This window comes from Manis pentadactyla, chromosome 6, assembly GCF_030020395.1.
Source record: "Manis pentadactyla isolate mManPen7 chromosome 6, mManPen7.hap1, whole genome shotgun sequence".
Lineage (NCBI taxonomy): Eukaryota > Metazoa > Chordata > Mammalia > Pholidota > Manidae > Manis > Manis pentadactyla.
In genome coordinates this window covers 44,731,150-44,755,580 of record NC_080024.1, presented here as the reverse complement: position 1 = coordinate 44,755,580, position 24,431 = coordinate 44,731,150, and the positions used below count along the sequence as shown (strand labels likewise).

Here is a 24,431-nt window from a genome sequence, read left to right as displayed (position 1 = left end):
TTAAATTCACTTGTGTGTGTGTTTCCACATACTTTATTTTTTATTGAATAATATGTGAGGATTGATGAGAGGTGAACTGATAGCAATGAGGCCAAAATAAGTTTGCTATCAATTTTTTTTTACTTTTTTATTTTGGTATCATTAATCTACAATTACATGAAGAACATTATGTTTACTAGGCTCCCCCCTTCACCAAGTCCCCCCCCCACATACCCCTTCACAGTCAATGTCCATCAGCATAGTAAGATGCTATAAATCACTACTTGTCTGCTCTGTGTTGCACAGCCCTCCCCGTACCCCTCCCCACACTATACATGCTAATCGTAATGCCCCCTTTCTTTTTCCCTGCCCTTCCCACCCATCCTCCCTAGTCCCTTTCCCTTTGGTAACCGTTAGTCCATTCTTGGGTTCTGTGATTCTGCTGCTATTTTGTTCCTTCAGTTTTCCTTTGTTCTTATACTACACATATGAGTGAAATCATTTGGTACTTGTCTTTCTCTGCCTGGCTTATTTCACTGAGCATAATACCCTCTAGCTCCATCCATGTTGTTGCAAATGGTAGGATCTGTTTTTTTCTTATGGCTGAGTAATATTCCATTGTGTATTCACCCTAAGAATGCAGCATTCCAGTTTGAAAAAGTTTGCTATCAATTTTAAGGTAGGAATTTAATATAAGTATAAATGTAATATATCACAGTTATCAGTATAGAAATGAAAGAAAGAGCTAGTTAAATGTTATTTTTTTAAAAAGCAGGACAACAGCTCATTTGATAAATACTTAATGGTACATTCAGAGGAAAGATTGAAAATTTTATATTTTTATCTAGTTCAGTAAAGTTAAAATAATATGTCTTTGTCATTCTGGAAGGAGTTTTCTAGTGATGGACATGGCTGCTCCTATTTAATATAGTAATTAAATTGGGAGAATACTTAAACAATGCTGCTCAAGTTCATAGGTGATTGAAAGCACGAAGAGTTAACTGATGTATTAGAATTACAGATATGTTGGGGGAAAATGAGTTGGTCATATTCCACACTATAAAATACTTAATAAGATATTATAAATTGTCAAATGTGAATTCAGAAAATCTAATGCTTTTATTCTTATTTATATACTGTTATTTTTTGGAAGATGTACCTTAAGTGCTGTGTTGGTAAAATATAACTGAAGAATAAAGTCAGCAGTGTGATTCTAATATGAATTATGAACAGTCCAGAACCAGCAAATACATTGTTCTGTTCTATTACATGCTGTCAGGCAAAGAGTGCTCCCTTTAAAGGACTGATTAACAAATTGCAACGTACCCAGATTAGAAAGGCTGGGATGACTTCAGGACTTTAAGCCATGTATCAGGAAGCATGACTGACAACCCTTGGTGTGGTCTGTCAATGTTTAAGATCTGTCATGTGGTCATGGGACTCAGTTTAATAAAGGACAAATAGGTGTAAATTATAAGGTCAGTGATTTAATGCAGAAAAAAAATTCCAAAGTTATGCAATATAATGGAATTATTCAAAATACTACCTTTTATTTACTGAAGTGAGAGGTATTCAAACATTTGGATATAGTACAGAGGATTAATGTATTCAGTAGTAATTTAGGTAATGCAACGTTTGAGGCACAAACCCTAGAAAGCTACTAATTCTTTTTACTTATTTTTCTGAATAAGTGAAAGGCAAAATGACATTTATTGTGGTCTGGAGCCTGTTTCTGATTTAAAACATATACCAAAATAAAATAATTTTTATTTTTTATTCTTTTACTAGTAAAAAAAAAACCTAGGAGTAATTCTATAATATATAGAAGTGATATTTTTAATTTTTTTCATCACAATGTAGTTGATATATAATATTATATTGGTTTCAAGTATACAACATTATGATTCAATAATTATCTACACTGTTAAATGCTTACCCTAAGTTGTTTAGTTACTACCTGACAATATAGAAAGATGTTACAGAACTATTGACTATATTCTCTATGCTGTACTTTCATCCCCATGACTAATTAATTTTACAACTGAGATTTTGTGCCTCTTTATCCCAGTAAAGTAATAAAAATACATCACAGTTCATCACTTAGATCACATTCTCTTATTTTTAAAAAGTACTTCCAGACCTCCTTTTTTATTCATTTACAATTGCCTTTCCCGTGGTTTTAAAGTTGAAACTCCATATTTCTAATTTACCCTTTATTTGACAGAGATTTGGAGTGGTTTCCCACTGAGAATGCTCAAGGGCTGAATAGTAGTACAAGTAATTAACAATTGCATATTTGTCTTATTTGAGGACAGTGGAAGTACAACCATGGGGACAGTTGGAATGATTTAGAGAATCAAGAAGCAGAAATACTTGTTATTTCCTTCTTTGCCTCATTCATTCTCTTTAAATTTCCTTTGACTGTTTTCCCCCAAATATAATGATGAAATATCCTTTATCAGGAAACTGTTGATTAATATTTTACTCTAATTCCAAACTAGAACTTTATACTAGAAGTTCCTCATTAAGTTTACCAATTCTGACTTTCTCATTTAGTAAGGAAAATTCTTAGAGATGCTCTCTGTTCCTAGTTTTAACCAATAGCATTATTTGGTTGAATTTTAAGTTGAAATGAAAAACTTGAGTATTATTAGAGAAATCAATATATCTTGACAATCAGGAGCTGTAATTATGCCTCTAAAATATATAATTCAATCATATTTCCAGTAATCAGCATCAGCATACATTGTACACTGTATTCTAAACAAAGTAAGATGGTCTTCAATCAGTAACAGCTTATCACTTGTTTTATCACAACCAGCTCACTTGGTTGTGACATACAATTTTACTAATTCATCCTGGACCCAGAAGCCTAAGGAAAAGAGTTATCTTAAACCTAAACATAACCTTTTTCTTTTTAATAACTCTTCCAATTAGTAATTTGTCTGATATTCTTTGATTGAATTAGCCACATACTTGCTGATTTTCTTTGCAAATACTCTAATGGTATTAGAATTGCTTATGAATTCTAAGAAGAACTGAATGTATTAAAATGCATCACTATGGACCATTTGGACTATTTTGAAGAAAAATTAGTCTAACCTCATAACCATATATTAAATTTTAATGAATGAATTTGCTTTATAGTCTCCTTTTCTTATGCTAGCTTCCTCTTTGAATTTTTTAAATTCTTTATTCTATTTATTACATCAAAAATAAGTTAACTTCGTAAAAAGTCATAAGACATCACAGGAGTAAATGGGATTAAATAATTCAACTCATTACACTTTGTTTTCTTTATCAGTTGATATACTGATGAGAAGATATACTTATAATGCATAACACTTAAAATCCAATATTTAAATACTTCCCTTTTTATGATCCATTCATATGCATCTGTTCAATAGCAACATTTAGTTTTCCATTTAATATATTCAAAGTAGATGATTTCATATGTTAAGCTCTGGTGATACAAGAATAATGAAATAACTTTCTTGATGAGCTCTTAATCTAAATGCAGTTTATTTGATTAGATTTATTGATTAGCAGTCAGAGTGGTTTGACCCTTGTCAAATATTTTGAAATGTTGGCATTTCCTTTTATGTGAATCTTCACTATTGAGTTAGTCAGTATAGTTTAATTTCAAGGAAGGGGACACATTTTAGAATGTCTATGTTCCCATTTGTGCACCAGTTCCATATATCTAATTGTTACTGTGGGTTCCCACAGTGACCAAGGACCATCGTCTGTATTCGCTCTTCAAGACCAACCACATATATATGAGTTAATATGAAGAGTTTTATTCTGTCAGTTTTTTCTTTTGCCAAAGTATAAATTAGGATGACTGTAAGGGCTCAGTTTGGAAATTGTTTAGGTACTAGAAGTATATAGTGAACACCCACTGAGCCATCAGTGTGTGATGTGTGGATGAAGATTTTTTTTGTCATTGTAGCAATTGCAGTTTATCCACAGGTAGTTTAATATTGTGATTGTTTTAATCTGTCACCAGTTTCAGCTGGCTATACCTACCCTCTTTCTAGGTCACTGCAGGATGAGACTGTAAGACAGGCAATATCATCAGTTTTCAAATAATAATAGCTTATAGGAGAAAGTAATTATCTCTCTGCCTCAGGTTTGGGATGAATCATATCATATTCAGACTTAGGCTTTACATCCTTCTGACACTGTTGTATATCTTGGGAAAAGAGATATGAGAAAAATTGAGTTAAAAAAAGTTGGATATCTTTTTATGTTTCTTAAAGGCAGGTCTTTGGTGTTTTTATTGTTTTGGTGTACAGTATTGTGATTTGTTTCTTTTAATATACAAGGGCAAGTCTATATCCCAAATCATACTCTCCTTGAGGTGGAATAGATGGGGGCTGTATCAGCCCCAGGCTGGCACAAAGCCCCAGAACTAACTTCTGCTCAGTCATCACAATGTACAGTTAGTTGGCTGGGTCATATTAAATGTGCTCTTCTAACAATATTTTTTTTATTTGTCAAATGAATACACTCCATTTGATCTAAAAACTTATCAAATGTTCTCAATGTACTCAAAAAAAGTACAAATTATTCTTGAGTTAATCATATCTCCATCAATTAGCAGTCATAAAGAGAAAGCTCTAATTAAAATGAAAATCCAAACAAGAAAAAAAAATTTTACACATTACTATCAATGTCAATATGCCAGTATTGTGTTTTTGAAACTTTCAAAGTATTGCTTCTCAAAATATTCTGCCCAAGTACAACCATCAAAGTCCCTTCAGTAGTTAGAAATGGCCCTAAAATGCACTGTGAACATAAGATTATTTTGATCTTTCATTTTGTCTTAGAAATTCTTGTAAATATGGCATTTGCCTTTTAAACATGTTTCATATAAATATAGCCTATTATACTTTAAATGTTATAAAATAACTTACATTCCAGAAATATATGGCATTTTCTCTATGCATTCACACTCCTCCAGTTTAAGAATATGTTAATGATATCAAATGAATTTCTGTTAACACCACTTTCAATTGAATGTTGAAAGTACTTTGTTGGTAATCTGATATTTTAATGTGTGTACTTACATACTACTTTTCATGTAAAATATGTCTCTATTGATTCCATTCTGTTTATGATATTGATTCTAAGATTTTAAGTTTATGCAAGGAATAAAAATACTCACAAAGCTCCACTGAAGAAGGCAATAAAGTCATTGACGATTGAGAAGCTTTACTACAAACGCAGTTTCCAAAAAAACAGACACATTTGATTTGTGTAAATATTAACATTTTTTCTTGTTTTCCCCCTTATACATTACATTAATATTTTGGAAGAAATGTGAAATATTTAAATAAAATTCAAAAATTGAATGAAAGGATATATTTTATTTTTCTATCAATATTATACAATACAAATTAGTTTCAGTATCTTCTTTTAGTTACTTTATTTCTAATTCTATTGTACTAATCTAAGGAACATTTCAAATTACTGAATTTAAGATTATTTATATCCAAAACTCTTGATAGTAGATTCTCAGTCAATGTTTCTGTAAATTTAGACTAAAAAATTATCCTAATATTATATTGATTCCTAAATGAATTCAGTAGATTGATTTATTTCAGCTTCATATAAATGCAGTTATTAGTTTAATATTAAAATTCCCTTTACTAAATTGTTAATTTTGGGTATTAAAAAAGTCATAAAATCATAATGAGTAAAGGTCAGATTACTTTTTACTGATTAGAGAATTAACAAAAATAAACTGCAGTTCATGAGATCAGAAAATGAAAGAAGATATCACAAAATTAGGCACATTAATTGGTATATTACAAATAGCCCACTAATGTTTCATAAGCTTTAAAACTCAGTATTGTTTTATTATTTGAAGACTTTTAAAAGGAAAAGCTAGGGACTTTCACACCAAGGAAAGAAAAACCTATATTCATTTTCCAGCTACATTGTTCTCATATCTGACTAGTTATTCTTTCTCAATTTAGCAGAAGAATCTCAGAATTAGAAATGCTTCCACTCATATTAGATTCTTTACAGATGCTAATGAATGAATATGATACCATTAGAACCTGTAATTTAATTTAACACTGTGTATTCTTCATTGCAGACAAAACATGGATGCATACGCCTGAAGCTTTATCAAAACAATACATTCCCTATAATGCAAAGGTAAAATAGTTCACATGATATTCCTGAACTTTATTTTGTTATAGCATTACTATTAATTCATGGTTGATTTTAGAAAGATTACTTGTGCATTGGCATTACCTAGTAGATGCTCCCTAAAATAAATTTATGTAAATAAAAGAATTTCATAGTGTGTAGTATTGGAAGTTATTTTTCTCACCAAATAAGTGATTCTTTTTTAAAAAAATGTACTCTCTATAATTTCTAATTAAGTCATTCATGTATTTTCTTCAAATAATTTTGGCTGTTATTAAAATTATTTGCAACATCATAGCCTGTAGGAAATAAAACAACCAACAAATGACCTTCCTTTAGAAACATTCTAATGTTGCATTATGCAGACAAATATAAAAACTAACCTGGAAATGAGAGAAATGAACAACAATTTTAATGAATGTATTCATCATAAAAGAAGAAACAAACAAAACTTAAACTGTGAAAAAAACATGCAGAAAAAAAGCACATATTTTTTGGTTTATCTTTTGTTCAGTTTGCTGCATTTTAATAGGGAAATAGAAACAATCTATGCCCCCTATCTTCAAAGATGTGATTCATTGTAGATGTTGGAAAAATGGACAAGTGAATGAATGCAACTTACAAAAAGGCCCTCAAAGGAAGGTGTTATTTTATATAATTAGTGAGTACCAAACCTGAAATAGATTTCAGAGAAATCTGAGTCTAAATTTGGAAGAGAGAAGTGAGTTAAAGAACTGGGTTTGAGAACATGAGAGTGGGTGAGACTTAAGCAACTGACCTTTGCATGCAGTAAGGGAGCAGACAGAAAATGATAAAGTTATTTTTATAAGAGAACTTAAGGGTTTATGCATCAGTAAACGATATACCAAGCTAATAATGAGATTAGGTATAAGGAATTATTTCAGGAAAAATTATTTAAAAATTTATTGAACAGAAAATCAATGGTGTTTAATAAGGAACCTGTAGAGTGCTGGTCTGAGTCTGAATCAGCAGGAAGAAGCATTTTGAAAGACCATCTAGAAGTTCTTCCAGAGCTTTTGCCCAGCAGTGAGATTTGTAGAGTGCAGCAATTGGGTTTTCTTGCTGAAACCTATAGTTTGTAGTAAAGAAAATACTCTAAAGTATTTTCTATGTAAAAGTAATATGCTTGAAATCATTACAATACTTATGAATTTCCTTGTAAAGTTAGCATAAGCATTGATTGCTGTGATTTAAGCATGAGTTTAGTTATCTGAATGAGACAAACTGAGTTAATATTATCCATTGCATCCACAGATAATCCTCACATTAACTACTGAGAAACCATATGAAAACTACGTAGAAAAAGTTTAATCTAGAAAACCACTGTTATTTTAAAGTGCATGTTTAGTGTTTAACAGTATTACTGATACTATTAGAATTACATCCTTCAAGTGAAACCACCACAGATGATTTATTTTTATATATGACTGAAATGTTTCATTTTGAAAATTTTGGTTCATAAAGGATTGAAAAATTCTAATTTAGAACTATTTTTAACTTTCACTGTGGACTAATGTGACAATGGAGTTGATCTTGTCTACATGGAAAAGTTGCCTATGTGAATTCACAGGTACAAACCTCTACGAGACATCCCATATGAAGTAGAAAGCACAGAAACATCTTCCTAGACTAGGATCAGTAAAATACAGAAGAACAGGTTGATTTTGTCCATTCTAATAATGGCCTCCTGAGTGATAATGTGTGCCATGTACTAAGTAGTATTGAATCTGTTTGACGAATTTTTCTTTTCTGAATTCCCTTCTTTGTGGCACTTTTAACTTGATCATTTAGTAGTTATTTTTGAAAATTTTCTGTGTATTTTTTTAGAGTATGTACTCTTGAATATCAAATCCATGTGTATAGGGAGTACGTTATCACAACAGAAAAAAATACAGACTCTAGAACTGGATTGCCTCAGTTTATATCTTGACTCCAACACTTATTCGCCGTGTGCCTTTGGGCAACTTACTTAATGTTTCTGTGTCTGGTTATTCATCTGGAAATAGGAGTAATAGTAATTTTTCATTAGAGTTGTTATAGACATAAAGGTGTTAGATACATATTAGAAGAGTATCTGGGATAAAATAACTACTCAAAAGTTAGCAACCATTAATTTATCTTCTTATTTTTCACAAGACTTACATAAAGTGCCTGTTTCATTGTAGATTTTTAATATATATGAATTTGATAAATTAATACATAATAACCTTCTTAAGGTAATTACAAATTAGTTACATTTCATTGAGCCCCAATATATGCCAAGTACTATACTGGTGTGTTTTTAATTATCTCATTTAATATTTGCAATGTGCTAGTATGGCAATGATTAATCTTTACATAAGACCATCACACTTTACATAAGAGAAATCTAAGGCTGAAAGATTAAGTAATTTGCCTGTTGTCACAAAGCTAGTAAGATAGGGCCAGACTGATTAGTTTATGCATTACTTGGTGCAGTTGCTGAGATGTCACTGAATGTTGGTGAAGCCTCAGAGCTATATGACATGTGGCTTATATTCACACACATCTTACTGTCGCAGGGAAATGTAATACAAAAATAACTAACACAGAAGACAGATCATGTTCTGTGCCATTCAGATGGTACTTAACAGAAAGCTATAGAGTCAGAGAATGACAACAATCCCTTTTTATGAAAGTGGGAGTGAGGTAGGATTTCCAAGGGTTAAAATAAGGGTGGAATGGCTTTTCAAACTGAGAATTCTGGAGGAGGATAAGCACAGAGGCAGTAAGCTCTAAGGCACACACTGAATATGACAAGTGTTGGACTGGGGCATAAGGGACTGTTGATGCTAAAGTACTTTATCAGTCAATGTTCCATCTGAGAAACAGAACTAATAGGATGTACAAACTACACACACACACACACACACACACACCTATTTCAAGGAATGGGTTACCCAGGTGTGTGGGGCTGTTAGGCAAGTCTGAAATCCATGTGGCAGGCCACCAGGAAGGGGAGGCCAAAAACTCCTGGACAGGAGCTAACTACAGGTGAAATTTCTTCTTCAGAATCACAGCAGTTCTGTTCTTGAGGCTTTTAAATTGATTGTATCAAGGCCAACCAGATTCTCTCAGATGATCTCCTTTACATAAAGTCAACTGACTATAGATGTTAGTCATATGTATGAAATAACTTCATTGCAACATCTAGATTAGTATTTCATTTAATAACTGGATAGTGTAGCCCAGCCAAAGCTGACATATAACACCGACAATCACAAGTACTAATGATAGAAAAGACTGAAAAGATGAATTGGAAAGACTTTGAATGGCAAGAAAGCAGTTTGAGGAGCTAAATAATCAACTTGTACTTTAAGGACATAAATCTGTAGTGATCTGAAAGTTGATTTGGATCAAGAGAGCTAGGATGACATTAAACTTCTTAAGAAGTTATTTTAATGATCCAAGTGTATGATCCTAAGTTTACATAGAGTAGTAGATAAGCATACAGTGGAAAATAAAGGAGCTAAATATTCCAAGGGAAGAACTGATTATTTGGAATTATTTGTATGTAGGGGAAAAATAAAAAGCACCCTTTTTTTATCCTGGCTAAAGGGTGACTGGTAATACCATAAAAAGATTCCAATCACTCCATTCACTTTTGGTATCCGCTGGTTACTAACTAATCTGAAAACTTTAACAGAGCTGTTTAAGAATTATAATCCTCCCTGGGGAAGATGTAATAATATTTACCTTTAGATGTTTTTAGTTTTAAAGTAATAATGTTCTATATTAATGTTATAATTCCTTTAGTTTATTTTTAAATAACATTTTAGCTCTATATTCTTTCATCTTATAGAACATTTCAGTTCCAAAATTGACATTTAATATTCATAATATATCTATTTCAGGTCATATATAGATATAAAATAATAGTTATTTTCAAAAGTATTATTCTGTATCAGGTTCATTAGTTTTTGTATTTTCAAATGAGCAGTGACAACATTAATACTAGTTCACTGGGAATTCTGTATATTATCCTGTGTACCCTATGGTGAAGTTTTTCAAACTGCAGGTTATGGTCCTTGAGAAAAATTGTGTGGTGAAATCAATGCGGTGTGTCCTGGGAGGTGTGATTTAAAGATGAACTAGAACAAAATAGAAAAAGAGAAGAAATTTTTATAATGCATGTGGTAAACATCAATTTGTTCCATAAAATTGTGGTTCATAGTCATAAAAGTTTGAAAGCCACAGCCTTTGAACAGTAACCTGCCTTTAAATAGTACCAAAGACTTCACCATATTTAACTAATTTAAATCATGAAATAATAGGGGAGCTGTTCAAAAGAGGCATTACATTTTTAATAGAAGCAATGATCCACATGTAAGTTTAACCACATGTCTTTACTGAATATAACATTTTAAAGTAATTTCTGAAATATGCATATAAACATGGTAAGAGTGATAAATAAACACAGTAAAATTTAAATATAGGCTCACTTGTGTACTCATTCATTCACACATGTGTTCACTCATTTGAATTGAGTTCCTAATATATACCAGGTCTAGACAATGGGAATTGATTAGTGTACCAAATAGATAAAACATGCCCTCCTGGGACTTACATATAATAAGCAAAATTAATACATTTTGGAGAGCTATACAATAAGAAAATAATAGCTGTGTTTTTGTTAACATGCTATTAATTAGTATTATTTATATTTTATATAGTATATATATATATATTTAGTATATATGATATATATGGGGTATTATATATATTGGTAATAACACAATATTTTATTTATTAATACACTATGCCAGGCTATAATAATTCCTATGGAGAAAAATAAAGCAGGATAGTGGGGATTGAGAAGAGCTATGCTATGTTACATAAAGTGGTCAAGGAAGATCTCCGAGGACAGAGGCCTGAAGGAATGAGTGAGTGAGGCATGTGGCTGTATGGGGGTAGAGGACTCCGGACATGGCTAGTACAGGCAAGGTGGGACCATGCTTGCCTAGTCAAGCACTACCCAGGAGCCAGGGTGGCTGGAATGCAGTAGAGCACAGGGAGATGTAGTAAGTCCATCAGAAAGGCACACATGGGGTAGACAAGGTGGGGGGGGCGCATCTTGAGTTCTTGTAGGGCTTTGTGAACCACTGTAAAATTTGAAATTCCCATAATTTAGAGAGTTTTGAGAGAAAAAGTAAAGATCTGAGACTAGTTTTTAACAGGCATTAGCTGCAAGGAGGCAAAGGGTGGACCCACATCAGGAGTCTGGCACAAGAGTCAAGACAAGGAAAGTCATTGTGGTTTGAAACTGAGTAGGAGCTGGAGGAGGAAGGCAGTGAGCATCGAGGTAAACTTTGAAGATAGTGCTGAGAGGGTCTATAGATGGATTGTATACTGGCTTTCTATTTCTGCTATAATGAGAACATTAAGGAGAAATCAAAAAAAATTTTTGATCACCCTTAAGGAAAGCTGTAGAATCATTCATTCATTCCCTCTAGCTTTTGATGAAGCTACTGAACTGTCATTTCTGTAAAGATGAAATGTTGAAGAACTTTTATTTTAATGAATTTATTATTCTGTTGGTGTGAGTTACTCATTTCCTAGGTGAAGAATTGTGACAGATGTTTCATTAAAAAATTTACATATTAAAAGTTTTATTCTAAAATGTGTAATTATTCCCAAAAAGATTGATGTATTTATCTTCTTATGAAATCCCTAGGTTTGTTAAGGATCTAGGAATGCAGTTCAAAGAGATTACTATGTTACTTTACACTATTTGGCAATGAACAGAGTCAGGATTTCTTGACTATCTGTTTTCTGTGTTCCAACTTTTGAAAGTGAGTGAATCCAAAACAAATAGGAACATGGACCTTGACCTTAAAAACTTATGACTTTTCTTTGGGAGAAAGAACAGGCACATGAAACAAAAAATTCTGGAAGAAAACTAAATAGGTGATGGCCAACAAAATAAAATATAAAAGCAAAGAGAGATTTCAAAAGAAAGATTATGTTGCATTTCAGTGATTTCTAGAGGTATCAAAGTGTCATCTATGAAGCATGCGTTGGTTGCCACAAGGTCTGTTTGATAAGAGAGAAGGCTTGACTAAGCTGTGACCCTCAAGATCTTCCTGACCTCATGAACTGTGTGGTTTCTAACCAGGCCTCCTCAAACTTCACAACCTAATCATCCTCAGCGCTGAGAGCCCATAACCTTTCATTTTTCTTCAACAAACAAAAAACAACAAAGAACAGCAAAAACAAAAACACCACAAAAAACAAATGCAACCTCAGATACGACAGTAAGTGGTTAGAACTTGAGGATTCTAACCTTTGGTAGCTGAAATCTACATCCTAGCCACTTACTTTTGAAATCTGTAACTATACTTGCTCAATAGTCATTGATAAAGGAAAATCAGAACCCAAATATGTAGTATGCTCAAACGTACCATACAAGAACAATGCTGCACCCCAACAACTCCACTGATGCTTCCAAATTTTATAGCCACGTAGGTATGCTGCATCCTATTACAGTGGTGGGAGCAGCCACTTCTCAGTCAAACTCTCTGGGTTCAAACTGCAGCTCCTGCAGTTAATATCTGAATTATGTAACTTTTCCATCCTTGAGCTTTCTCATTTGTAACATGAGATTAATCATTGTACCTACTGCACTGGATTATTGTGAGGTTCAAAGGAGTTAATATATTAAAAAAATGCTTAGATCAATGTCTTATGTGCCAAAAGTTTATTAACATCTTTATTATGGCAAGTGTTCTTCAGCTCTGGAGTTGCACGTTATTTTTATCTCTTGAGAATAATTTTTCATTTGCATAATTATTTGAAAAACAGAGAACAGCATTCTTAGAATACATGTCAGGGATTATATCATTTTAGCCAGGGTACCTGCGGTGGCCTGCCAGAAAGTTTCAACGCAGGAAGAAAAGGCTTTACTGCAAGCATGACAGAAGACTTAATATTGCCAAATTAGCAGGTTTATATACAAGAGCAGGCTTTGGTTGTTAAAGAAAAATACCATTGTGATCATACTTTACTATTACCTTGAATTTTCAGCAATGGCATTCCGGAGCATGATATTAGTGCAAAGATCATCTTGGTCTTAAAAATCAAATATAGAAATATAAGAAAGTGCCTGCAAAACTGTTTAAACTATCACAGAGTCTTACAAGTAAATAGTCAATGAAGAGAGAAAGTTACAACATCATGTGGACTAATGAGTCATGGTAAAGAAAGGTTTGAATGTAACTAAATAATTTTACTAATGATTTTTCAAATTATTTTTGGTGAATATGTGATAAATTACCCTTCAGTGAAATGTTAACATTGGTTTATGACTTAATACAAAAAATAAATGACATCTACTACCCCATGAAAAATAAATAAAAAGCAAAATAAGCAAAGAAAATAATCAAATAGAACACTGAAATCACTAAAAGTTGGGCAAAAGCTACATCCCTGTAATCGATAAGATGCATTGCTAACACATCCAAAATGATTTAGAATTCCAAATTTATAAGGTTCCTTAGAGCAGCTGTATAATAGCAGCAAACATAAGCATTTGCCAGTTTTGCTAGATACCAGGGGGAATGTAAAAAAATATGAACTGAACGACATTCCATATAATTCATTTCATTTGTTCGAAAATGAGTTTTAGTTAATCTCAAAGCACAGGAACCACCTCAAAAAAATCAATTTTATAATCAACCATTTAAAAAAATTTTCTTAGATATTTGAATTGGTCTTTAATAATGCTAATATGTACAACTTGCATTCATTCCAAACATTTTTAAATTGTAGAATAAAAACATTGTAATTTCCTCCAATTAAAAAATGATCTATACTGTCATATATATTGGTAATAATTCTGCATCTAACCATTTTGAAATGTGTCTTCTTTTTATTGAGGTATGATTGACATACAACTTATATTAGTTTCAGGTGTACAACATAATGACTCAATATTTGTATATATTGCAAAATGATCAAAAGTTTAACACTTAATAGTTATTAAACATAATTTTTAAGGTCATCATCATTGTAAACCATTACTCTACATGTGAGAGTATTCTAAAAATGTATAATATAGGAGGTATAAATTACTAATTAAAAACTGAAAACTCCATATTAATTAATCCTGATAACATTTCACTATGGGCTACAGTGTCTTTATTCTTATAAAACAAAGAGGATGTGATGTGTGTTACAGATTCACAGACTTTTAGTGTTGAAAAGGACTTCAGGAATCATTTGTTCTAGCTCCCATCATTTTCTTGATAAAATATATTGAGGCCCAGAGAGGTTAGGTGATCTGCTCAAGTTTTCACAGCAAGATAGCAGCAAAATTCGGTTTAGAAATCAAGTTTCTTACTGAACAAACATTTTTCTTTCCATTGCAATATACTATTGCCAATTTTAAAGAGATAACCTACTAAGCCAGCAGATACATGAACCCAAAGACAACATTAAAAATGTATATTTGTCTGCCCTCTGTATATTGTATATGTGAAGTTGGTTTGCCTGTGTAGCCCTGTGCATTAATTGATCCCTTGCACATAATTTAAAACCAGCTAGGAGTTTGGCAGAGATGTAAACTAAGCAGACAAAATAAAGTCTGTATGTTTACCTCCCTAACAGAGAGGCCACAAAGTCTAAACTGAGTAAAGCATTTTATTTTCCTTATTCTGCTTTGATTGATGATAGTTCTATTAATATAATTCCTGGATAAAAACACTATAGTGTTATCTATTTGTAAGTGCTTCTCCAACTTGAGAGCACCTAATTATAAATGGGGAATTTTCTGAATGTTAGATACATTTGTCATTTACTTCATATTTCTTCATGGATATGTTTAGCACTATGTGAAAGAAGAAAGCTTGTTCATAACCAAAGAATATTTGCAAAAAAAGGAAAAGTCTGACCTGGTCTCAAAGGGGTCAAAATGGTAGCATTCTAAAGCACTGAATGAAACTTAAGGATCTGAGTAGAAAGGACAGATAGCGAATATTATTTGTAGTTTTTGGGGAATAAGTATATGAAAAAGGTAAAAAAAAAAAAAGTAATGTCTTTATCAAGCTTATTTCAATAGTGATTTTGATGAGAAATTAAGCATATGCTAAATATAAGAAAATTAGTAAGGAGGTGAGCAGTTTTTGAACAAAAGACTTAAGAGAAATGAGAATGAGGAGTAAGGGATTGTTATGGGAGGTAAAATACAGTAGGAAATACCAGGGTTTCACAAATTATTTAGATTTAAACATCAAGTCAGCATTATTGATATATGGTTGCATTTCAAATATTGTTTGCAAAGATGTTAGGTCGAAGAAAGCTGCCCACAGAGCTCTTTCTCATCTGATGTGGGTGTTGCGAGGTGAAGAATGTCGCCCAGTTCCCTTCCAGAGACAGTCTCTTCTGAAGATAAACCAAGATCTCAGCTACTGTGTTCTTACCTTTTAGGAGACATTTGGAGGAAGTAATCTTTCATGCCTCAAGAAATATGTCCATGCATATATTTTTAAATCCAACTAAAGTCATTTTTGTCTTCCTTCTAATCCTATGAACTATGGGAAACTTCATCTCTAGAGCAGTTACGCATATTTTTCCATTTCAGAGTGGTCTCCTGTTGTGTGCCTGTTTCTTCAGTTACCAAGAAAATATTTATCATCTTTTTTTCTTCCTGCTGGAAAAATAGTACCTTTTCTGAACCTTTATAAATTATGTTCACAAAAGTAAAAGTAGAGTCCTGTGGCAGTCTTTATATCAGATAGTATTGGAGCACCCCCTTTTTCTGTAACTTGCATCATTGTGATAGCAAAGCAGGAAAAGGAAAGGTCGTTGGGGAGCTAAAGATCTGATGTAATTTATGTAACCATGGTCTGAGAAAAGATGTATCTCAAAGTACAGTGAACACAGGATAAAGCCTGAAAGAAGCAATTTTTCACATTATAGATCTGTACTGTATTATTTTCTAGTAATAATAACTTCATTATTTTGTAAACTGATATATGCTAATTATTAAAATTTAAGTACTACAGGAAAGCACAGAAATACAGAAATCAAAGAAGTACATTGCTCAAAATTCTACCAGGTGGAAATGACCCAGTGTTAACTTTTGGTTAACAGAAGTCCAGGCATCTCTCTCTGAACAAACACAAAAGCAAGAATTGATGGTTAGATAAAAAAATAACACTCAACAGTATACAAACAACTCCAATAACTTTCTAAGGATTTTGCATTTGTCATCTCATTTAATTTTCAAAAATGCCCACTGAGATTGGGACTATTAATATTGCCTATCAACCAGCAAAATTACATTGAACTGCAAAAAGTTAAAGAGAGTTAAGGAGATTGAGGCTGGGAATGGGTAGATAGGAAGAATTAACTTTTATAAGATGAATATTACAACCTGCATGCTATTTTCCAATAAAAGTCACTGAACTTTACTTGAATTTTCAACAAAATGAATAACAAAATTAAAGTGAATCAAAGGAGTTAGTAAATTTCACATATGGGTATCTTTGCCAAAAGGGATATTAGTTCCTAAAGGATCGCTCTAAGGTTGAAGGAAGACAATTATGAAAGTCACTAAGTGTAGGCACCCTTATGATTTTTCCTTAACAACATGTCTTGGTTTTGGACAGTGTGTATATATGAATGATGAGGTGGATAGCCTACTTAATTTCCTCCCTTTAGCATGCTCCAATCCCTAGTTTTTGTTGCTTTTTTAAGTTTTACTGTCAGGATTTGCAACATTTACATTTTGTTCTTAAGCTCTAATTCCCCTAGTAGTTTAATCTTACTTATTGAAATGGATTCAGAGCATCAACACTCCATTTATCATTTCTGTTCCTTTCTTGAGATGTTTATTTGATTTTGATTTTCTTCTTCAGGAATTTTTTTTTCAAAAAGTTCAGTAACTCTAATATTTTGTGAGGTTATCTTGCATTTGAGAGTGTCTGCCTATCATCTTAGATCCTTCTCTCCCTAAAAATGCTAAACCCTTTGCACACTTTTCTCTCATTCTCCTGTTGAAAAAACTATCTAAATCCACTCACTTTCCTTTCCTTGAATATTCCTTACCTTGTCTGTATGGATCCCTGAGACTTCATTCTTTATCACGAAATTTGAGAAACTTACCTTATGGGCCTAACTTAAATCTCTAATGCTTTGGAACCAAGACATTATTGTGAAGACTGCCCAGGATAAGTGAATGGAAAATGAGATCTCTGTTCTTAAAAAATATAACAACAGACTCGCTTATTCAAATAAATATGTGTGGTGATTAAGTACAACAGAACCAACAGTTTTGGATCTGGGAAGTCTGTGTGCTAATCAAAAGAGCATCAGGCTTTAGAGTCTCATGGCAATTAGTTGAAGCAGACTGTACGATTTAACGCAAGCCTAGCATTTGACTCAGTTTTCACACCTATAAATGCAAATGGTACCTTCCTTATGAAGTGTTTGTGACAATTAAACAAGGTAACATCTGTACAGTATCTGACACGTGATCAGTGCTCACTGAATGTGAGTTTTCCTCTTTTCTCTCTTTCAGGTATACCTGGATTATAAGAAATATTTGGTATAATATTGTTACTATGGAAAAAACTTGCACAGTTTCAAACAACCAATACACAGTCTGGAGTTTTTAAAATATAGCACATTCATTATGAGATTAGTGCCCGATTCTTTGCATATTTGAATAACATGACTATTCCAAGAACCACTGTTATGAAATAGTAGAACCAGGTTGCACAATTACCCTCACTACCTGCCCTCTCAGGCAGATTTTATCTGTGATGGAATTAGTCACAAATGGTGATAGACAAGGCAGCAATGGTTAACTATTTCCTAGCAGATTTAGAGTCAGAGAAGCATTACGTCACCCCACCTCAGGATCGGCAGGTTCAGATAAGAAATGGTATCCTGGGCAGCAAGTAATCAATGAAGGGGCTTGATCTGCCTTTAGTTGATCCCCAGTTATAATCCTAAATAATTAAAGCTGGATCTCCGACTCCCTCAGATTTTGCATTTATTTCTGAGGATTACCACACACTTACTTGGCCACATGTCTGTTTTAATTGCTCATTAGAATAGTATTGCTCCAGGCTTGCTCACACAAACATTTTCCGAGATGAGGGAATAAAAGTAAAGCAAGTCTTACAAGCAGAAAAACTATTTCCATTTGCTAATATTCAGACTAAATAATATGCTACAGGAACTGCTCGGGGAAAATGAGTGAGATTGAATATGCTCAAGCATTGCCAAGAGAAACATGGTCAGTAAATTTGAATTTTTAAGAAGTATACAGCAAGAGTGAGGAAACAACAGCTTAATAATTTAAGAAATGAACTTAGACTTCTACAGGTGATTTTATATGTTTGTACATGAGTACGGCAATAGCAAGTTAAAGCAGTAAATCAGGTATTATAATCAATTGATTACCTGTCCTTTTTGGAAAAGTAAGACAAAAATTTTATAGCAGAGATGTGGTATGGAACGCAGAACTATGAGCATTGTATCGATGATACTTGCACAACTTTACCTTGATGTTTTATAATGAATTAACAAATATTACTTTTTACCTTTTATTAATAAATTTCAAAAGTAACCTTCTATATGTTTTCCAATGTAGTAAAAATTGCAAAGAATGTAAGCACACATGGCATTATGGTAAATAATCCAAATAATGGGGCATTAATTGGTTAAAGTGGCTCTTTCATTGGCACCCCAGTATAAAGTGGAAATCAGTTAGTTAATTAACTATGACAAACTTAAATGATTTTGTTGTCAGTTTCTACATGAATCATTTCATAGTGAGATGATGCGTATTATTGTATCCATAGTGAGTTGGGTTTGAGGGCATAAATTAACAGTCTTTTAACCTGGTTCCAAGAGGCAAGTTTGTAATTACAGAATAACTGATCAACAAGACATGAATGTTTACTTTACACTTCTTTATGAGTTGGTTCACCTTCCTTTCATCCTGTACTAGGTGCCAGACTCCAGGTGTATAAAACGCCTGCCCCTCAGTCTTATGCAAGAAACTGTCTCCAAAGATTATGCAAGGTTGGATTGGAACGACACACAAGACCCCTAGGGTCTCATGCGTCTTTTTGCTTATGTGGGCTTTAATAAAAGCAATGAAATGTGACAGCAAGATAAAGAGTGCAAGCAAAAGGATCAGGAGCCCAGAACGTCCAGGTGCAGCTCTAGGGTCCTTGGTTATTCACACAAGACTCACCTCCTTATTATGAACCACCAACATATGTGGAAGGAATTTTGTTTTCTAAAGACCTTGTTCTTATCTTGGCTAGGGATTAGTATCAGTCTTCTACACATCCCAGAGATATACATATAGTTAGCTCAGTATCTCACACACTTTGGCATCCTGAGTTACACTGAGGAGCATCCACGGGAATGGTAAAAAGAGATTTTCTAATGGAGATCTAGGACCAATAGAAATGATCTTAGTGATTGAGGTGAGATGGCCATTACAGTCAGAGGGAACAGCATATACAGCATCCCAGAGACATTCCAGAACATGACACATTTTAGAAAATCCAGGGGTTTAATATGACTGGAGTGTACAGTGAAAAGTAGATAGGTAAAGTAGGTAAGAATGATGAGGATAATCCCTCAATTGCATTCTTGGGTGACAGGAGTGTAGTGATGAGCTTGAGATAGGGGATAAACACAGAAATGTATCTAGGTCCTAGACATTTAATTTGAGGTCCTATGGAACATGTAGGGTGGAGATGTCCAAGAAGTAAAAGCCCGGAATACAGAGCATAGTGTTTTGAGACCTCTCAGTAAACACTAAACAACTAAAAGACTAATGCTGTGATCTTGCATTTTAAAAATTCTAATGATTCCTATCAGAAACCTATTATAAATAGGAAAACAAACAAAAAATTATTTTTTAAATCTGTCTCATGCTGTGAACTTATGTTAGAACAGATTCCTGTTTTCAAGTTTTAACAATCTCAAAGGAAAGGATGTTATCTCAGTTAACAACTTGAAGAAGATCAGGTGAAAGCTGGCTTCCTGTGGAGAAGGAGTTTGCCTTACGAATTTTATTATGGCTTTTTTCCACCATGTGAAATCAGATGAGACATTTTCTTCTTTCTGTTTCATTTTTTCTTTTATCCAAGGATTTCAACTGACTTCTGAAATGACTGAAGTTAAATTCAAGTATATGTGTGTATGCACAAATATGCCTAATGTATACCTGTCTGTATACACACATATATATGCATGTACATATAAGAGCTCTGAATTTTTATATCTTACAGATTAAAAAGCAAGTGTACCAACTTTTAAATAAGGCTATCTTCATATTGGCATAGATCACTCAAATAAGCAATTTCTTGAAACCCATAAAAGATGTGAAAATATTTTTTTTCTTAGTGATGAACCAGTTCTGTGCAAGTACTAAATAGCAAGGATCATCAATATTACATTGTATATGTACCTTATCCTGCCTCATGACAAAATATCTAAAAAGTAACCACAAACATCAAAAAGCCATTCCCTGTAAACTGCAGATTTACCCATGTCATTTAGAGTAGTGGCTTCTATACCTTTGCAAACTGCCATGACTCTGCCAGCTATTACTGGTTTATGTTTGTGCTTTTACATTCCAATGAGGTCAAACTAACACTATTCTATCTTACAAAGAGGAATAAGCACAACCTCAGGGTGCTCAAATTACTTGTTTAAGGTCACACCATGTAAAAAGTGAAACCTGGTCTTTTGTGCAGATAACGTTCTTTTAGGTTCTGACCTATTTGAAATGCAATGCTTTTCCCCTCCAAGCTGCCTTCTCGAGTTTTGGAAATGTAAGAGTAGAGGAATATATTGCCTAACTACTGTTACATATTTTTAAACAGATAAAGATAGTATTTCTTTTATGTATACAACTTTTTTTTGGATTTTACACTGAAGAATCTTCTGCAGAGAAACATAAAAAAAAAAAGAGAAAGCTGCTTCTCAGAGTGCTGGGCTCTTAATCCACAGGAATGCTGCCATTTGGTAGCCTATCACCCCATTATCATTATTTTTTTTCACCTGTACACTCCCTATCTGCACTATCCTAATACAAATCAATATTTCAGTAAATAGGGCATGCATATCCTTTACCAGGTTAAGAGCTACCACGGTGCTTCCTGACACAGAGAAACATTCTCACTGAATACACAGACTTTATCTTATTGGGGCTCATTTAGAATGGATCATTGTTTCTTAAACTGGTGTGTTGGCTAAAAATGCAGATTTCCTGTCTGCTTGTTCTGATTTAGTAGGTCTACAGTGAGCCTAAAAAGCTGCATTTTGACTGCAGTGTTATTGAAAAGCATGTGAAAGATAAGGGTATTTTCTTTGTGTTGGAGGGGACAAGTAGCAAAACAAAGGAAATGCACTGGTGAAGCCTATTTTAATCAGTAGTGCCTACCTTGCTCCCTAACAGTGCTAATAATAAGCAGTAAAATTGAGTGGCTTTAGTTTCAATTCTCTCTGCTCTTGCCCACCAGCTGTGGCAGTGTTAATAAGCATCAGAATCATCCAAAGGTGATGATTTAGGAGACTAAAAAGAAAATTGCATGATCTGAATAATCCATTGTACTGGTGATACCTGGATAAATAAATCTTTTGGGAGGAAAGATCTAAAAATAAAATTGTGCTGAAACATAAAGAGTAAATTTACCATGCAATGGAAATACTTTTGTTAAGGTGTGCTTGGATGTGTTTGTGTAGTGTAAACATGTTACCATCAAGATTTTCTGAATGTCCATCTATGACTAGCAAGAATTGATGGAATTAAAAATCATATAGTAGTTCGCCTTAGTAATTTCTTCTTCTTCTATTTTTTTCTTTCCCACCTCCTCAGTGGTGACCACCATTTTCCCAGCTTACTAAATTCACATCCTCTATCCCGCTATTTTCTATCAAATTGGGTAAGGGTCAGTGACTGGTCATTGGTATATGCTGACAGCTCAGCTCATTATACTTTAACAGTAATAATGATCCTACTGTCCTTGTTGACTGCTTATAACTTGTCAGGCACGTATTCTGCCTTTATAATCATGGTAATCCTGTGAGGTAGGTAAGGTAGTTAGAGCAACCTTGTAAATACTTATCTACTTTGGTTACTACTATGGCCCCCATTTTACAAATAAAGGAATCGAAGCTTAGAAAAATTAAATATCTTGCCCATGTATACATAGTTACTAATCAGCAAAGTTCTCAAATTCAGACAGCGTGATTTTTAGAGCATGTGCTTCTGTCACTATAGTATATTACCAGGTATTAGAACTTGAAGCTCTTTGTCTGTGTAAGTAGAGAATGTCTTCTGTTAAAAACCTTTCTGTGACTTACTCTGTTCTGTTAGGAAAAGAACAGTCTCATAGATTTATAGGTTCCTGTTCTTCTGATAAGTAGTTGCTAGCGTTTTATTTCTGAGTGATTGCCAGAACAGAAAAGGACAAGTGTCCTATGGTGACTGCCTTCTTCCAGATCATATCTGCTAGTACGCTGACTTCTCCCCCAACCCAGGCTACCATTCCCAACCTTGAACACTCTGCCTGTCCCCTCTTCTTATGTATATTTGTTACTCATTTGCTCTGATTTCATAGACAGCCTATTCATGCCTTATTAGAATTCCAGTAGTTAGAAAAGTCCTGGCAGGGTATGAAGCAATTGTGGGGAGGCTTTGAGTGGAGGAGGATGGAATGGATGGTTTTACCACTGGGCTAGTTCAGTGAGAAGAGGGAGAGAGAGGGGCGAGGCTGCATTTGCTGGCTGTGGAAGGTGGTGTTTTATAAGGCACGTAATCTGCCATGATTGCCTCATGGCTGGTGAGGCAATTCGTAAGGAAAGATTATTTGTACACCTATTTCCTAATTTGTTAGAATGCTAGACTCAGTTTTCATGAAGGTACTACACTTATTTTCTAACTTGTCAGAATGCTAGACTCAGTTTTCATGAAAGTACTGTTGTATATTTGTTGTTGGTGCTATGAGAATATGCTAAATTATTCATTATGTCTGTAAGGTGATGTCTATAATTTAAATTTATGTAGAAGTGTATATTAATTATCTTACTAAAGGTGAAAATTGTCTGCTTTCAGTCTGAAGACTTATGGAAAATTTCCTGATATTTTTATTGCTCCTAAATGAGCTATTATATTTGAAACAATTTCCACAGCATGTGACACATTGTAGAAGGCTAATATATGTTAGAGATCATCCCTTTCCCTATGCTTTCTAGCCATCTGCAAAAATTTCATTTAGTCTCTGAGTATTTCAAAATGCCAGAGCATAACTTCTTGAGGGAGCTTTTAAAGGCTGGTCTAATGGACTTTTCCTGGAAAGTCTCCTTTTCCTGTAAACATGAACACAGCAGCCAGGGGCTTTGCCTATAATACCACTCAGTGAATCCTTTCTACAAATGCCTGAGAGCGCAGTTACCCAGCTAATGCCTAATGAATCCTTGAATTAGTAATGCTATCATCATATTTATTTTTATAATACTGTATAACATAACGTTTTAGTAATACAGATACATTTAAGTTAATTCTCAGAAATCTATACCTGCCTGTATTTTAACTCTGGATTAACTTAAAGTTAACATATACTTATCAAAATAAAGCCTCGACACATCTTTTGCAAATGTTTATTATAACCTGCCCAACACATATTTTCCCTTGGTAATTTCCACCCTTGATTTAGTACTATGAAATAGCTCCAGAGTATGTTAATAATGATATCTAGGAGGGCTAGAGCGCATAAATAATTCAGCTGTCACTACCCTGTACTGTGGAAGGGAATGTCATGACTTCTAACTCCCAATGTTAACAATGTGGAGATGAAATCTCTGTAAAGAATATATTGTCTGAAAAATAAGACTGGCGAGTTACTATGATTTGTATATTTTTTGTTCGGAAAATTTGACTGTAGAAATTCACTGGGACTTTTAAAAGCTTGGAGGATCTGCTGGAGGTGGGAATTATACTAAGAATCATTTTTAAAGCTGGGCTTTAGTTGTCTATGTGTTATATATCCCTAAGAATGCCTCAAAGTGCCTTTCATATCCAAGAATTATTTCATGGTTGAGGAAATCAAATGTTGATATAACAATTATAAAGGAAGTTATTTAGACAGGCAACTGTGTAGGACAGAATGTAAAGGCAAAAGTGGTTAATGTTTTTATCCCATTTTGATTGAGTGACAGGTATTTCTCCAAAGTACTTGAGAATAGCAGGGCAGATGATAAGTTGAAATAAGTTAATA

General features: G+C 33.5%; 1 protein-coding gene across 11 annotated transcripts in view; it reads left to right on the top strand.

The window, feature by feature from the left end:
* Window positions 1-24,431, top strand: part of GULP1 (GULP PTB domain containing engulfment adaptor 1) — a 287,882-nt gene that overhangs the window by 190,684 nt on the left and 72,767 nt on the right. For all 11 annotated transcript variants that reach the window (XM_057503786.1, XM_036881654.2, XM_057503785.1 and 8 more), the window contains one exon: window positions 6,086-6,147. In XM_057503786.1, coding sequence (XP_057359769.1) covers window positions 6,086-6,147 — 62 coding nt within the window. The remainder of the gene's footprint in view (window positions 1-6,085; window positions 6,148-24,431) is intronic.